This window comes from Lepidochelys kempii, chromosome 1, assembly GCF_965140285.1.
Source record: "Lepidochelys kempii isolate rLepKem1 chromosome 1, rLepKem1.hap1, whole genome shotgun sequence".
NCBI classification, from domain to species: Eukaryota; Metazoa; Chordata; order Testudines; family Cheloniidae; genus Lepidochelys; species Lepidochelys kempii.
The window spans coordinates 291,355,581-291,373,298 of record NC_136380.1 but is presented as its reverse complement, the minus strand read 5'-3'; the positions used below and the strand labels follow the sequence as shown (position 1 = coordinate 291,373,298).

Genomic DNA, 17,718 nt, shown 5'->3' with positions numbered 1-17,718 from the left:
GCCCTCCCCCACTTCTACTGAGGTTCCAGCGCCCCTGTTGTCAGCATTAGAAATCTGCTTCATGCTGATATTTTAATACATAATGATGTTTTAGCCATGTCTAAGCAGGTTAGTGTCATAACTTGCAGCCAGAAAGAGTATAGCTCTGCCTCACCTGCTTTCCCTGTGAATAGCAGGCAGGGAAATGTCCTCAGTCCTGTGTCAGCTGAAGGCAGCAGCTTGTCCTCAGAGGAGGGGTTTGAAGATTCCACTACCTTGCCAGAGTCCACTCTTAAGTGAGACTCAAAAGGCATCTGAGGCTCAACAGGCTAATCCTTCCCTGGACAAGGAGAAGAATGAAGCTCAAAATAATACCCTGGCTGGGGAAGGATAGATTTTTTTTTCTAGAAGCAGGTTTGTTGTAGAGAGAGGCTCCCCAAGGGAAAAAAGGGCATCCTGGGAAGGTTTGCAAGCAAGTTAAAAAACAAAACAAAACAAACAAATAACACACAACTCAAAAGCAATACAGATTAGAAGTTTTAGCCTAAGTCACTTCTCTCTCTAAATCTGAATATTCATCCTTGAAACTAATGTCTGGGAATACACTTCTAGAACCTACATAGACTTCTCCTTTTCAGTGTATTCAAACTTCAGAAGCCTCCATGAATGTTAATTCTGTTTATACAGATTAGAAATCCTATTGTACAATCACAGGGCTGGGCTGCACAAGTGGCACTTATCACTATAAAGCATCAGACTGCACACTTGCTTTTTGTTCTCTCCATTAACATTTATTACACTTTTTGTAGGCACATGAGCTGGGAGAAAATATGGGAAAATGGAGCCTGTTGAATAACACTTTTTCCAAATCCTCCTTAAAACTGGTATGCTAGTAGGAATGCTTTCCAGCAGGATCACAAACAGGAAACAGAGAAGCTCAGGATACAGAATACATGTGTGTGTAGAAGATGCATGTTGCCTCCTGGCTCTGCTGTGGCCTGCCTCCATTTCCCCTCCTTAATGAGGTAAGGATAAGGTCGCTTGTCAAGGAGAAGTCAACCATTCTACTTTACAACAGTATATTTCCTTTTAATAAAGCCTTCTGAAAGGAGCATTTACTCAAGGGTTTCAAGGCTCTTACCCTCAGAGCCCAAATAAAACTTAGAAGTCCCAAAACAAAAATCTCTGGATTCCAGCAGCAGCTCCTTCTGCTGTAAGGCCTCAGGTTTCTCTACTGTCTGGAGAGCTCTGCAGCTCACACCTCCCTGCCTGGGTAACTTTTACAGTCTTTCCCCTTCTTGTTCAGGGTCTCTCACATACTTCCTTGCCTAGGGAGCTTTTGCCAACTGAGCTTTCCTAAGCCTTTTTTTTTTTTAAAGCCCAGGTGTTCCTTACTTAATTAACTGCTTTTCAGCCACTGAGGCAGTGGACCTGGGTTAGCTCATTCCCTTCAGAGGAGTCTGTCACAACTAGGCTGGTCATCTGATTTCCTTCAAGGGACAGCCCTGTGACCATGTTTTATGTAGTAAGCAGAATATTAAAATTAATAGCCATACTTTTAATAAACCAAGACTAATTTTCAGACTATTTACGTATCTACCAACACAATGCTCCAGTTAGGTATGAATGCCCCCACTTTACCTACATTTAATTAATTCAGCATTTTGTTATATATTTTCCTCTTCTAAACGTGTGGCAGTTGCAGTTTCATAGGCTCATAGATTTAAAGGCTAGAAGGGACAGTTATGCTCTTCTAGTAAGATCTCCTATATAAAATAGACAAAAGAATTTCACCCACTAATTCCTGCAGCAGCCCCATATCGTATGGTTGCCCTAGAGCACAGAGTTCTTGCCTGTTCCTCATTTCAGAGCCTAGTTTTAACTTCACATCAATCCCTACTTCCACTCTATATTATTTATTAGTTAATTATTAAGAGTCTAATCACAACATTAGTAGAATAGTATTACACTATACCTATTAATGTGGTGTGTGCATAGAACATGTGTTGGCTAACAAATGGGATGTTCATATCCACACTTTGCCACGTAAAACAAGTATGTACACACCTATGTACTGATATGAGCATCCAAATCCAGGATATGGACTTCTTGTTAAGGTTCCCATATTTGAACCATTGAATTTTGTGACACTCAGGACCTGAGATGTGCTTGAAACAAAAAATCTGATCAAAGCACCAGGAATGTGTGGGGTCCAGATCCTAATTTTGTTGCTTGCGCCATTTTTATAAAAGACTAATTGTATGCTTTGGAGTCTGTTTTCTCTTGTTTCTTCTGGTATGAAATTCTAGCCCCACTGAAGTCAATGGCAAAACTCCCATTGACTTCAAAGGGGTCAGGATTTCATCCCTAGTGCCTGCAGTACATATATACATACTGTGCAACATCTGTCCCACTCATTGGGAGGACAGGAAAGCTTGCTAGCGTTAAATCTTAAACAGACTTTACTGAAATAATCTCACTTGCAAGTAAATACAATTTTACTCTCTACAAATGCTCATCTTATCTGTGACAAACATTAAACAAGCTCTCTCGATTTAACACTGTATCTAGACTATCATCATTTTTGCAATACCCCTCAAATGTTTCATTGTTTCAATTCAAGCTTTGTTCTTTCATTTAGAGACTATGTCCAATAGTAAGATGATTTTAAAGCATAATTATTTCTGTCTCCTTTTTTAGTCTGAAGAAAATTAGTGTCTGGTTTTGTTACTTAAGGAGGTTGATGTGTTACATTTTGTATTACACAGAGAATATTGCAGGGATATTCCACGAAGTGCAATCAGCTATAGGGTCTATTTTTGTTAGTAGCACAGGCAAGCAAATACTGTAACCGTTCATCAGGACGTGCAAATGAAATACAATAATGAAGTTTTCAAGCAGACAAAAGCCAGCGTGCCTTGCTGTTTTTCCCTTTTTGTATTTATATTCATGAGGTATTGTAGGAACTGCTGTTTGTTTAAACACATCTTTGCTTTACCATACAGATGTGTGTGTTTATTCTAGTAATTAAAAATCCCCAGTTCTCTGTTGGAGTAGATTAGTTAATCTTATATGTTTAGGTGGAAATCAAGAGCACAGTTTACAAGTAAAAAGAAAAGGAGTACTTGTGGCACCTTAGAGACTAACCAATTTATTTGAGCATGCTCAAATAAATTGGTTAGTCTCTAAGGTGCCACAAGTACTCCTTTTCTTTTTGCGAATACAGACTAACACGGCTGTTACTCTGAAACCTGTCAGTTTACAAGTAGTGTACCAGTTTTCTACTACTGCAGTACCCTACTTTATTTGTATTACTAATCCAATAGTGTGCTTTGCTAAAATACACAGTAATACTTTTCCATAACATCCCTCTTTCAAAGATGTAAACATGCTTTGCAAATATTAATTTAGAGTCACAGCACCAGTGTTGGAAAGCCAAATTCTACTATTCCCATTTGACCAAACTGGGACAGAGAGACATTAAGAGCCAGATTTTGACACTGAGGTCAATAGTTATTCCAGCTTTACATCTATGTCACTTAGAACAGAATCTGGTCTTAGTTCAAGGTGAAATCCAGATCCCACCAAAACCAACCTGTGGCAGAGACAGAACTAGAACCCAGTATCCAGAACTCCCAGTATTGTGCCTTAATATAAAGATCATTCTTCCTTTTGCCTTCCATTCCTCTGTCACAGCAGTAAAAAATAAACAAGTTCTAAACATTTATCATATGACACATAATTTAAATGTCATGCATGCCTCTGTTTAAAGGTAGATAATCAAACAAGTAAAATAAAAACCTTCCACGAGCCAATTCATCAAAGTGCAACCAGAAGAAACCAGCAGTTTTACCTAAAAGTTAATCAATCAAAAAATGTCTCTGTCTCAGGTGCAAAGGCAAAATTTGCTACAGTGCATTGTACAGATGGCTTTTTTCTGCTCTCAGTTACATGAGTGTAAATCAGGTGTAGATCTGTTGAAATGTATGGAGTTACACTAGTTTTACACCATGTAAGTGAAAGCAGAATAAAGTCTACTGTATTTCTAGCCATGAGCCAAACCAGTGCCTGTTCCTTAGAGAATTATATATATGTACTCAAACACTAATATTGGAACAAGCATATTAAGTTTATCAAATACAATGTTTGGCAGCCTTCTGCCTAACACCTAACCATTATCAAATTAATTTATGGGGGAGCTGTACGGGGGGCAGTGAGAAAGCCTCTTTATTGTTAATGATTGAAATAAGAAAATGCCACGTTCAAGGAAAACTGAGCCTGATCCAGTTTCCATTTAAATCAAAGGGAGCTTTACACAAACTTCTGTGGGAATAGGAGAATGCCCAAAGACAGGTTTAAAAAACATGGAGACTTTTCTAAAGGTAGTATTAATTTAGAAGGCTACCTTCCAAGCCCTGTTTCTTTAAAAACAGCTTTTCCGTAACAACCTTCTACTCCCTCTAAGGCTCCTCTCCCATATTCATATCTGGTATTATAGAGCGCATGCTAATATAAAAGTCTAAATTCTGTGGGGACTTGCATCTTATGATTGAAGTCTTTGCAGTGGGATTGCATGCAGTGTAAATCAGTGTAGAATTTAGTCCAGACTTGAGCTCATTGACTCCCTGAAACACCTTAAAAGAAGATTACACCCATGTAATAACACACAATCCTTTCCCAATCCTTGAAGAGAAAAATCAGGGTTTTCGGCCAGCTCAGGCTGGTTGCCCTGGAGTTCCAGCATAATTCAGGAACCAAAATTTATCTCTGCTGCTCACAAAGAGCTCTGACTCCTGACTTTGGCAGCCTCCCCGGCCTGCCGTCGAACATGCATACATACATCTCTCTATGCCCATATATGGAAGGTGGCTCCCACTGCTGACACACTAGTAAGTGAGCTAAGCATACTGAATTAACCAGCAATCATCTTGACACATGGGAGAGAGATCTCTGGAGGCAGACTGTGAAATTTGTATCTTCACAGACAATTGTTCTTTAAGGGAAACACATGTATCTGCTTCTGTTTTAACAGATATGTCCATGGGCTTTGTCTTGTCTACGCTAGAAAACGTTGTACCCATTTTCCACGGTGTTAGCCATGTAAATCGTAGTGTAGGCAGGGCTCAGCTTCCCCCCCTTTCTCCCCCCCCCCCCCACACCAGGTCTGATACACTGATAAACTGGTACCAGACCAGGTCTGACCAGGTACATCATTGCTGGAAAATCAGTACAAAATTTTTATAGTGCAGATTAATCCATGATGGTCAGCTCCCTCCAAAATACACGTATGCACACTCTCTATGCAGTCCCACTTCTATCCAAGGGCTAACTGTGAGCAGCAGCTAGGTGACGTAACTTCTGTAACGCCTAGGTTCCAAACCATTTCTCAGGCAGACCTTGCATTTACAGTTTCATTCTTGACTTTTCCCAGTGAAAGAGCTTAGATTCCTCGTTTTTTCATGGCGGTTGTTATGCACTTTCCATTGGTAGTCTGTTTATCCAGATGGGATAGGGCGGGTATACCTTGCCCCTCTGTGAACCAAGAAGGGGCTTAAAGGAGTCTTCATCCATTTTATCAGTGACCAAATAGGTAGGAAAGAGTTCAACCCCTTCATGGGGCAGAAAGGAGGAAGCTAGCCCTTAAAGATTGCTTGAGCTGTTAGACCTGGAGATATGAAGAGTTTGAACCTGTTGCAAACTACTGAGCGATGAAACTGACAGCTGTGCCTTGTAAGAAGGCATGCAAAGGAAGCAGAGGCTTCCAGAAGTAAAGACAGGTTGAGCGGATAGGTGGGCCTAGGGGAAGGGAGTTAATTTTCTCCCCTGAACAATGAGATATATTTCTGCCGGAGACTGTAAACACAGTAAGAACTGGTGCTTTTGGTGGCGTTTTTCCAGCGGGGCTCTTGGCTGTAGAAAGCAATCCTGTGGTTGTAGACACTTGGAATGGATCAAAGGAAGATTCCCTCTTTTAGCTGTGGTTTAGTGTGGGGATTAGGGATTTTTTTATTATTATTTGGACCTTTGGTAAAAGGAGCCGTCCTATTGATGTTGTTTTCCTCTGGCTAAGATAGTAATGTTCTTGTTAGGCTCTAAAAGTAGGGAGAAAAACAAATTAACAAATTGTGACTATAACCCTCTGAGGTGGCTGGTAGTCCTATTACATGGGGCAAATGTTCTTCTGTGTGGAGCTGAGTCTGCCTGATTACTTGGGAATGAGACTAGTACATAGGCAGCTTACATGACTATACCATTGCAATATCTTCAGGCTATTTTTTGTATTATGGTTCGCCACCCTCTCTGTTCCCCAAATAATTCCTAGATACTTATGACAATATAGTCCATCTTGTTGGCAACTATATGTGCCCTCAAACTCTTTATTGTTGTTTTTACTTCGCTATTAGTATTTGTTATTTGAGAACTCGAGTGCAATCAGGTGTGATCAAGGATGAAAAGGCTTTCGGCAGGCATGAGGCATGGCTGACAAACAGAAAGGATGGACTTCCTGAAGAAAAGATAGCACTTGCGTAACTATGCTATCTTTCCAGCTAATCCCCCATCTGTTAGGCACCCTATACTCTAGGGCTAGGTAGCAACCAACTGCTTTTGTGTCTCTTGTCGAAGGGATATAATTTGTAGGTCAAACTCAGAACTAAATTAGCTTCAGAAACGACTTTGAAAATAGCCTTCACTGCTCTGAAAGGGATGTTTTAGCTAGGCTCCATCAGGACTGACAATATGCATGAAGTCTGGGTAAGATAACTCACTAGTAGGGGAACAAAAGGGGATATGACAAAGGTTTTGAAAATAATGAATGACACAGAGAAGACAGAGAGACAAGATGGATAAGGTAATATCTTTTATTGGACCAACTTCTGTTGGTGAGTGAGACAACCTTTCGAACTTACACAGAGCTCTTCTTCATGTAACCTGAAGACCTAGAGTCCAGGTTCCAAGAAAATTCTGCCTCCAGAGTTTGTACCAATAATCTAAAATTGTACCAGCCCTACAGAGCGTAGCCCCCTTGTAGGATTATAGAGGGTGAACCAGGTTCCAGTCCCCCCCAAATGTCAGCAATTAGGATCAGAACTATTCCCAACAGTGGTAGAGGAGGGGAGATGAGGTATCTTCAGAGTCCATGAACACCAGTGATGTCAACAGACCACATACTTCAGTTTGAACTCTGGGTGTTTTTTATTTGTGGGCCACTGGTGTACTCTGAATTCCTTGCACCTCTAGCCATCTTCTCTGTTGACAGACATTCTTCCTACCCTTTAAATCTTTGGGGCATTGATATATAATTTCTTCTGAAGTTACTAAAAAGACTTCTGTTTTTCCCCTCTTTCACTTGGTGGAAGCTAGGTCCTTAATTTGCTGTAGTGATGTTCCCACCAGAGCAGCTGACTCTGTAGGTGCTCCAGGGCTCAAGCATCCACTGAAAAAAAATAGGGGGTACTCAGCAACTACAGGGCCAGATTAATCTTTTGTGGGTCCAGGCACCCAGACCATGGTCCTGCCACCCTTGGCCTCTTTCCCCAGAGACCCTGCCTGCCACTGGCTGAGGAAGGGGTTAGAGAGGAGTGCCTACAGGCAAAAACAAGTCAGCACCTGTGGTTCCCACCCCATCCATTACAAAAAAAAAGTTGTGTATTCTTCTAACCTGCCAAATGACAATTTATGTTCATTTGTATATTATGATCTGAGTTGGCAAATGCAAGTGCTTTCCCATCTCTAGTCTTACCCCTAGATCTAGTGGAGTGATGTGGTTCTTGTTGTGAATAAGCCGTATCAGAAAGGCAGCAGCCTCATGAGACTGAGGCTACAGAAAATGTTGTTAATGATAAAGGAAATTAAACCGTTTTCATTCAGCTCTTGGGCCCCTCCTAGCCCTCCAGCATCTCGTGCTGCCCGACGTCTGCGGTACTAGGAGTGGGGGGTAGAGGGCGTGACCTCTATTGAAAACGAGCAAGAAGAAACAATGCTTTGCTCTGACTGTAAACGTGATCCCCAAACTAAACGGTCTCTTCCCAGCCTGCCCACCTTCCCCCCTCCTCTCCCTATGGCTCCGTCGCGGCGGCTGCAGCGTGTGGATTTAACTTTCCACGCCAGGATCAAGGGCTTTCGATCACCTTATCTCCGCCTCACACCCCTTTCCCCAGCTAACACCCGCTCACCATATGCTCTCGGGAGAGGCCACCGGCTGCAGCAGCTGGTCCCACCCTGCCAGAGCCGAGTCTGGCTCAGCAGCCTCTGGGGCTGGACTGCTCCACGGGAGGCAGCCGGGCAGCCTAGCTTGCTGGGGCCTCCCCCTTCCCCTCCATTGGGGGGCCCGGGAAGGCGTGGCGACTGCGGTTGGCCGCCAGAGGCTTCGCTCTGCGCCGAGAGCCCGGCGCTGGCTCGCCCGGGGTGGGGGAAGCGTGCGAGCTTCGCTCCCTGCCCATTGCCGGCGGGGTGGGCGGGTCGCTGGCAGCGGCGGCGGCGGAGACGCAGTCCGGGTTCGTGCCCCAGGCCAGCAGCAGGGGGGAGCGGGCGCCGCGGGCGCCGCGGGGCGGGGCGGCAGAGACACGGCGGAGGCGAGAACTTTATCCCCAGCGACCCCTCTCGGCGTTGGGCCCGGAGTTGAGGCGCTCGGTGCTGTCGCCTCGGGCTCGCTGCTCTCCCAGCCGGCGGCGGCAGCAGCTGGAGTAACCCGTGGCTGGTGAGGAGCCCGGCGCGGGGCGTTGACCCGGCCGCCCCTACCCTTTGTCCGCCCCACCCCACCCCACCGGCGCGCGGAGGCATGACAGCGGTGCGGGGCAGCAGCGGGACTCGGCGCTAGCCCTGCGCAGAGGGAGCGGGTCCTTCCCACACCCGCCTTGGCCCCGGGGCTGGGCTGGGCTCTCTCTGCCGTGGCTGGAGGAGATGGTGCCCGCGCCAGGGTTAGTCTAGTCGCCCACCCCTGCCGCTGCCGGTCTAGCGCGTGTGGGCGCCGCTCCCCTCGCCGCCCGCGGGGCTCTGCTTTATGACCGTTTGACCCAACTTCAGAGCTCGTAGGAGAAACGCCGCCTGGATAATGTCCACACCGAGCAGATTCAAAAAGGACAAAGAGATTATAGCGGAGTATGAAAGTCAAGTGAAAGGTAAGTGGATGTCGGTGGGAATGGGGGTGGGGGGAAGAAATATTCCCCCCTCTCTTTTTTGCTGCCTGACACTGATCCTAACTTGGGCTCCCTCTGAGGCTCATCACAAAATCCAGAGCGATCACAACGAGTGCTGGGAGGGGGAGGGTAACGAGATGAGTTTCGGTTGAATGAGCTGTACTGTACATGCTGATCAGAGTCATTCTGGAGCCACACTACACTGGGGGTGAGGACCGATTTTCAGACGCCCGGATTTGCACTTCAAACAACGGAGTAATTGCTGAACTCAATTTCCCTTAGTAGTGTCATTTAAGATAGGGGAAGACAGACGCCGCTCATGCAGCCCTTTACAATTTGTCAGGAATCAGTTTGGAGAAGGGCGAGGGGGGGATGGACTGATTTACAGCTGGAGTGGTTATGAACGGTCTGAGATTATGCACCTTTCATTAATCGGGGTTTAGTAACCTTTTAAAAAGCTTGGCAGTGAAACTGAAGAAAGACAATAGCAAGCCTTGCCCTCTTCATAATGCACATGGCTGTATTTCCCAAGGATTGCTTTGTGTGTTGAGCTGTAGCTGCTTGATTAATAAATTGATCTCTTCAATATTATAAAGTGTTTCAGCTTCAACATTAGCTACATTTTTACATCCAAGTACTGTGCTGAGAGCAGTGCAACTGGAGTCTTGGTTTCGCTGCTAATATTCCTTAGACCTTCAATATTCAAAAAGAAAGGAAACCAGTCTCTTTTTGTAAAAATACGTTTTGTGGAACAGAGGACAAGAAATTGATGTTTTAATGACATGGGGTTGTGCATGTTCCTTGGTACATGTTAATTCCTTTCCAGACTGACACAGTGGGTGAAAACTTGTGCTGTTCAATGAAATGCTTACACTATTCCAGTGGATATATATTCCAATGGATAGCTTTACAGACTTGTCTTAACTCAAAATGCTACATAAGCCTTTAACACTGACTGTATTATAAAGACAATATGTAAGCAAATACTAACTAGGGCCCTGATCCTGCTATGTGATATGCTAGTCAGAGCCTGCCTTCACATGGAACCCGACTATGTGGGTGCAGAGATCCCCCCACATATTCAGGATTGGGCCTGTGGATCCAAACAAGGCTTTGGAAAATGGAGAGAGAGTACCAAACACCCCACAATTGTTTATGAAATCCAACAGAATATCAATAGTTGCATAGTCCATCTTCTCTTTTTACTTGATCCTTCAATGAGATCACGATTATATCATCACAAATCCAGCATTTTCATGGCAACCAACTGTGATGAAAGAAGAAAACCGTCACTGTGTTTAACAGAATTAAAAAGATACTGTGCTTTGAGGGGAGGAGTCGTCTTGTATCCTCCTCTGTCTGCTCTCCCTACCTCCCCCCTCATTATTAGCTAATTTCACTAAAAACAAAGACTTGGGTAGTGAAGGCATCTGGTTATAAACTGTCTCCTCAGGTGTTACAGTCCCCCTTTATAATTGCCACTACTTCACAATGCATTTATAAACCTAATGTATAAGGAATTTTGATTTGTTCACATTGTTCCCTGTAGTGTCTCTGAATGTGTATAATGGTTGTCTTGACACTGCTGAAGTGATGACGCCCTTAGCAAAGCTGTTTAGAAAGATCCACTAGGACCTGTGGTTGTAGTCACAGCCTCTTTTTCAAAGACCTTTATAACAATTTAATTCCAGATTAAGAAAGTGATGCCAGAATGGGAAAAAAGTCTTCCTGTAATGACAACTGAATATTTGTGTAATGCCACGGCAGATCTCCAAGGCCAGAGAAGCAAATATAAACACAAATTACAAACAAACAAACAAACTAGAGTCAGATCCTGACCCCCAATATGGTCTCTCTTTTCACTGGGGAAACCCAAAGGGACTATGAAGGTACCCTAGTTAGACAGCAAAGTAACCTTCAGGTAGTGCAAAATCAACAAAGCCAGCTCTGTGCCACTTGTCCAGCATAGGCGTGTCAAGGCATGCTGGGAAAAAGGGCCATGACCCAAGCACCTCTTCCTCCAGTGATATCTAGTTAGTGTAATGTCCCCTAGGGAACTGTTACTATCAACATAAATTAAAGCTGCCCTAGAGATCTGGGGATTAGAGCAGTCCCTAGAATATAGCATGCACAAAGCTGGTATCTTTTGTCCTTTCCTCCCACCAAGGTCCTATGCTGAGTACAATTTGGTGTGACCCAGGGATCATTCTGGTTCCTAAATGCTGCAGTCCCAAAAGCCATAACTTCCAGAATTTGACAACTCAAAACATATGCATTTGAGTAAGCCCAGTTGCAAGACTTATCTGAATATGTTATTGGAGAAAATGGGCTTCTATTATACATCGCTAGTAAGGTGTGATTCTGTAGGTGGTGGTGCCGCCACATATGAAATGGGGATTTTCCGCATCCCACTTTACATATCTTGCTGTGCTGTTAATTCCTTGACTGAGTCAGTTCTATTAGATATTGTGCCAATTAACTTTCAGCTCACATAAGCTAGAAACTATTACTTGCAATACTTTCTAATTGTGTGAGTAGACTCACTTATAGGCAGTTACTACAAGAACCAAAGAAAGCAGAGGGCAGAGTAGATAGTTTGTAATTCTAACAGAAATACAAAGGGTACATTTCATTCATGGGTGGAGCATGCGAACATACCACTCCAGTTTCACCTGGTCCCTCATCTAACCATGAGAAACTTGATCTGCTACTGATTTTAGTGTTGTTCTTAAAGACTGCTTTTGTCACCAGGAATAAAACTATCAAATTTGTGGAAAAAAGAAAATAATTTTAAAATAAGAATCTTAAACTCCAACAAGTGCAAGGCTACAGAGTCTTTGGACCTGATCTTACAGTTAGATCCATGTGGGTGGACCCTTGTACCCATGCTCAGCCCCATTGACTTTGGGGATGTTCCATGCTAGGTGCAAGGCTTGGCCTGATTGGATCTGATTGCAAGGTTGGAGCCTTAATTTGTAGGGAATAGTTGGAGAAAGGCCACTTGCATGTAAACCTAAAATTCAGTGATTCATTGGAGGTGTGAGACCTTTGAGTACAGTGAGCAATGCTGGTTGTACTGTGTACTTAAAGTTTGCTGTTAAGAATAGATACTTTTATTAAACTGATTAGCTGTGTCAATTTCTAATTTAAGACGCCTTTATGAGGGCTAACAGGATTTAGTTTATTTCAAATCCATTTTTAACAGTTGCTCTTAAGGATAAGCTTAAAATTGGTAAGGTAGTCTGGGGCGTGTGCCTTACAGATCTCTTGATTGTTGGATAATTGAATGAAATTACTTGGAATCATGGAAGGGACCTTGAGAATTCATTTAGTACGGTTCCCTGCACTGAGGCAGGACCAAGTATACCTAGACCATCTCTGACAGGTGTCTGTCTAACCTGCTCTTAAAAACTTCCAAAGATAAGAGTTCTACAACCTCCCTTTGTAAGTTATTTCAGTACTTAACTAGTCTTATAGTTAGAAGTCTTTCCTAATATCAAACCTACATTTCCCTTGCTGTGGATTAAGATGATTACTTCTTGTCCTAGCTTTAGTGGATGTGGAGAACAGTTCATTACCATCCTCTTTATAACAGCCCTTAACATATTTGATGACTATCAGGTCCCTGCTGAGTTGTCTTTTTTTTCCAAGACTGACACCCCCAGGTTTTTTTAAAGCTTTCCTCATAGGTCAGGTTTTCTAAACTTTTTATCCTTTTTGTTGCTTTCCTCCAGACCCTCTCCTGTGTATCCACATCTATCTTAAGGTGTGGCTTCCGCAATTAGACACAGTTCTCTAGCTGAGGCCTCACCAGTGCTCAGTTTAGGGGGAAATTACCGTGCTTGTCTTACATGCAAAACTTCTGTTGATACAGCCCAGAATATTAGGCTTTTTTTGCAACTACATTATATTGCTGACTCTCATTCAATTCGTGATCCACTGTAACCCTCAGATCTGTTTTACCAGTCCTACCACCTAGCCAGTTATTTCCCATTTTTGTAGTTGTGCATTTGATTTGTTTTATTTATTTTCTTTCTAAGTATAATACTTTGTACTTTATAGAATTTCATCTTGTGGGTTACAGACCAATTCTTCTGTTTGTCAAGGTCATTTTTAATTCTTGTGTCCTTCAAATCATTAATAACTACTCCGACTATGGTCTGTCAACGTGATTTGCACCTTCCTTATATTAATTTAATCAAAATGGAGGAAGAGACTTAGAGGGGGCCACTTGTGTTCATTTATACTTACTTTATATACCATTCAGTCTACAATTCATATATATACTCTTATGAGATGTCATCTGGTTGTAAAATTTCAGAACTCTAGTCTTGTCTGCTTTTTGGGTGTTTGGGGAGCAAAAAGGCCTTCTAAAATGATATACACTCAGAGATAGCTAGAACTGTGTAGTATTAGAGCAAAATACATAAAGGTACAGCATAACACTGACCTTCAAATATTCAGTTTAACACAATATTACATGTTTTAAAAGGAAATAGGAGAAAGTTCTATTTAGCTCAGCAGCTGACATGTACTCTGCCTGTATCAACTGTATTATTATCCCTCTGGAGCATCTGAGAATGAATATACCTGCCTATCTCAGAATTGTGTAGCACTCTCAAGCTCAAATGTACTCATTCACTTGATTGTCTACTTCAGCCTGACTGTTGTTTTTATTCAGAGACCAACTGGTTCCTGGCACTGTTCTTAAAGTACTAATTTAAAGTAAGACCAATTTGATGGATTTACTGAGGAACCCAGAGAGTTAGACAAACAGTAGGACACATCCCTTGGGGTCTGTATTGGTATTTTTTGTATGATGACTGATCAGTTTCTGAGATTTTGAACATCTGACTTTGTCTGGTTTAAAAAAAAAATTCCCTTTACAAGTAGGGATGTAAAATTGAGCCCTGTGCAGAGGACTGACACAATACCTGTGCAGCACTTAAATTCCCTATAAGCCTTTAAAATAGGCCTAGGCACCCTTAAGTCCTATTAGGGTATGTCTAAACAACAAACAGACACCTGTGGCTGGCCTGGATCAGCAGACTTGGGCTCACGGGGCTTGGGCTATGGAGCTGTTTAATTGTGATATAGAGGCTCTGGCTCAGGCTCCATCCCAAGCCCTGGGACCCAGCAAGCGGGGAGGGTCCCGGAGCCCAGGCTCTAGTCGGGGCCCGAACATCTATATTGCAATTAAACAGCCCTGTAGCCCAGGCCCAAGTGGGTTGACAGAGACCAGCCGTGAGTGTTTAATTGCAGTATAGACATATCCTTACCGGCCCTCCACAAAGTAAAATTCACTTGGTGTGGATAGTAAACATGCTTACTAACTACCTGATCCAAGCACTTCTATTGTAAGATTGTGAATGTTTGAAGGTGTGTGCCTAATGTTAATTAAGGATTGGATGTGGAGCTGGTTAGAAACTTGCCAGTAGAACGTTTCTCTGTTGGAAAATGCCAGTTCATCAAAAGCAAAACATTTTGTGGAAATATGTCTGCTTGAATTAAACTTCGTTTTGAAAGAAAAATTGAAAAAAGTGTTGTGTGGTCAAAACATTTTGTTTTGAAATGAAAATCAAAGCATTCCATTCCTACTTAATTTTGTATTTATGTATTATAGAGTCATAGAATATCATGGTTGGAAGGGACCTCAGGGGATCATCTAGTCCAACCCCCTGCTCAAAGCAGGGCCACTCTCCAATTTTTGCCCCAGATCCCTAAATTGCCCCATCAAGAATTGAACTCATAACTCTGGGTTTAGCAGGCTAATGCTCAAACCACTGAGCTATTATATTAGAGCTATGCAGCGGGAGGAGGTTTCATTTCACAAAGGATTTTAAATTTGGCTTTATTCTGAATTGGAATGATAATCAAACACCGAAATTCTCTAAAGAAAATTTTTGAAATGTATGTTTGTTTTTTATTTCAACTTTTTTTAAATTGTATTTTACAATATATTTTATAATATAAAATAGTTTCAAAACCAAAACTCATAACAAAATTTTTGTTTTGAAAACATTTTAAATTGGATATAATCATAGAATCATAGAATATCAGGATTGGAAGGGACCTTAGGAGGTCATCTAGTCCAACCCCCTGCTCAAAGCAGGACCAATCCCCAGATAATGATGTTAGTATAACCCTTTTCCAGTTTTCTTTGAAATTCCTCAGACAAACTCTAGATATAAAATTTAGAAAGGAAAAATCAAAACAATGTTTTGATTGATCTTAAAAAAACATAAATTCTGACTCTCATTTTGCTGGAAACTTGAAATCTGTGGGGCTTTGTTACATTCTGGAATGGAAACATTTTGAAATTGTGGATTTCCCATGAGCGGAAAAATTGATTCCCTCTCAACTAGAAGGCATCAGGAAGAATTTGTCATGGCTTTCAGAATACAATCCAGGACCTTCTCGTATCTGCAAAAAAAAAAAACCCAAACAAAACAAAAAACTAGCAAGAGTAGAAACTATCATTTTGATAGTTGGGCACTTCGATAGGCTTTATACTTTGCCCTTTCTTACACCTTTTAGATTGTGTGATATATCTGTACTATTGTTCTGTGACTTCCATTTAAAAATAAATCCTTATTTCTGTTCAAAGCAGCTGTTCAGGAGACTCAGAATATCATTTGAATGTAAATTTAAATATTACCAAATGAAAGTCTTCCATCTTGAGGGTTTTAAGATGCTTTAAAAACGTGTAATGAATTTTGCCTTCTTACAGATAGGAAAACTCTGGTACAAAGAAGGTAAGTGGGTTGGCCAGAGTCACAAAGGAGATCTATTTGGCAGAGTCAGGAATAGGCTCAGGACATGTGACTCCCTGTCCTGCATCTTAACCATGAGACCATCCCTTTTCCATTTCATATTTTGTGTTTCAGTGGACATTTGGAGGGAATGGAATCTGGGTCACTTCAGTACATGTGAACAGGCAACCAGTAATCATGAAAGTGGTGGGTCTTAACTGTGTGCGTGTGCATATGTGTGTATATATATATATATATATATATATATAATAATAAGTGTGTGTGTGTAAAATATATATATATAAAATAAATTACCATAGTTAATTATCTTAAATATGGTGATTGGCTTTTGTCACCTTAATGATTAAGAGTGAAAGATCTAACTTCCCTCTTAATGTGTTCACATACCTCATTGAAACCAATGCAATTTGGATCCTGTACAATGGTTTCTTCTGGTGTTCTTTCCAAGTGTTTTCTCCACGATATTTCAGCATTTCGTAGTAAAGTTCTAAATCAAGTTAAGGTTCATTTAATTTCCTACCATTATCTTTTTATTGGTCACTTTTTATGAAGTAAAGTATCCGTTGCTAATAACATCAGACTGATAGCTCGGAAATGGTTCTGTGGTCAGATGGAATGGCTTCTCAGTTCATCTTTCTGCTTCGTTTTGCTTAAATTAATTTCAGTTTCTATGAATACTGGTTCCCTTGCCAATCAGTGCAGCTCCAAAGGCAATGGATGTCAGCACTGGAAAAGGTTGGCTAGCAGCGATAAGACTCTACAGTAAGAAATCCTCTGCTGACGCTTATACATGCTCTTAGCATTGACTCTCTGCTGGCAGTGTGGCATCTGCATGTTGGACAAGACTGGTCACAGTGATAGGGGACAACCACACTAAGCCATGTGCAAGTGGATCAATGGCATGTTGCTGTATTAACAGAATGTCAGTGGCCCACCTCTGACCCCTGTGCTCCTATGAGTAGAAATTAATGCTAACTCAGTTTCTGTTTAATCTAGATTAGTTTCTAATAATCTACCCTTACTGCTCAGGTTTCAAGGAACAATCTAGCACCTCTTCCACCAATTTGCATAACCATACTCAAGTATTAGGATTCTTTTTGTTCTGATGGAAACAAGCCTCATAGCCAGCTTCTCTCACTTTGTCAGTTACTAGTCATAACTTACGTTAAGCCTTTTCTTTACTGCTTAGTGTGGGCAACAATCTATTCCAATGTGTCTTACCCCTGTTCTGGAAAGACCATTCTTGGGGCAGGAAAGCTAATTTAGTCACCTTCTCACCTTACCCTTTCAGCTCGTAGACAAAAATGAATGCAAACTCTGATGGCAGTTCTTATGTGAAAGCTGGGTCACAAGGAAGTGGACTGTGACCGCTTTGCATAGGTCATTAAACTGGTTCAAATGATAATGGCAATTTTCATCAAATCGCAAACTAGAGATGGAAAAGACCTATTATGTGCACGTGTGTGCACGCATACATTCAGAACTGCAGGAGAGTCTCTCTCTCTCTCACACACACATGCGCGCGCACACACACGGCAGTAGGACCCAGGTGGTGTGTCATCTTCCACTGGAACCCCACCACCATGTGGGAGAAGGAGGAGGAAGAGTGCGGAGAGGAGCCAGCTAGAGACTACAACTGGTAGGAGCAGAAGCAGTCCAATCCAGAACCTCTGGACATTGAGAGAACTTTCAACAGTTTTGACTGGACTTTCTCTGTTTTATGCTGATTGGCTGTTAGCTCAAACCCTCCCCCCTCGATTTCACTCTGTACCTGCCCCTCTTACCTCCTCCCCCTCCCCCTCTTCCCTTCCCTTTTTCTTTCCATTTAG

At 42.2% G+C, this 17,718-nt stretch overlaps 1 protein-coding gene across 7 annotated transcripts in view; it reads left to right on the top strand.

The window, feature by feature from the left end:
- Positions 1 to 8,225: 8,225 nt before the first annotated feature.
- SRGAP1 (SLIT-ROBO Rho GTPase activating protein 1) overlaps positions 8,226 to 17,718 on the top strand; it is a 233,448-nt gene continuing 223,955 nt past the window's right edge. For 5 of the 7 annotated variants that reach the window (XM_073327900.2, XM_073327898.2, XM_073327897.2 and 2 more), the window contains exon 1: positions 8,684 to 9,098. In XM_073327900.2, coding sequence (XP_073184001.2) covers positions 9,032 to 9,098 — 67 coding nt within the window. In that variant the 5' untranslated portion in view covers positions 8,684 to 9,031. The other 2 variants (XM_073327901.2, XM_073327903.2) reach the window with 2 other exon arrangements.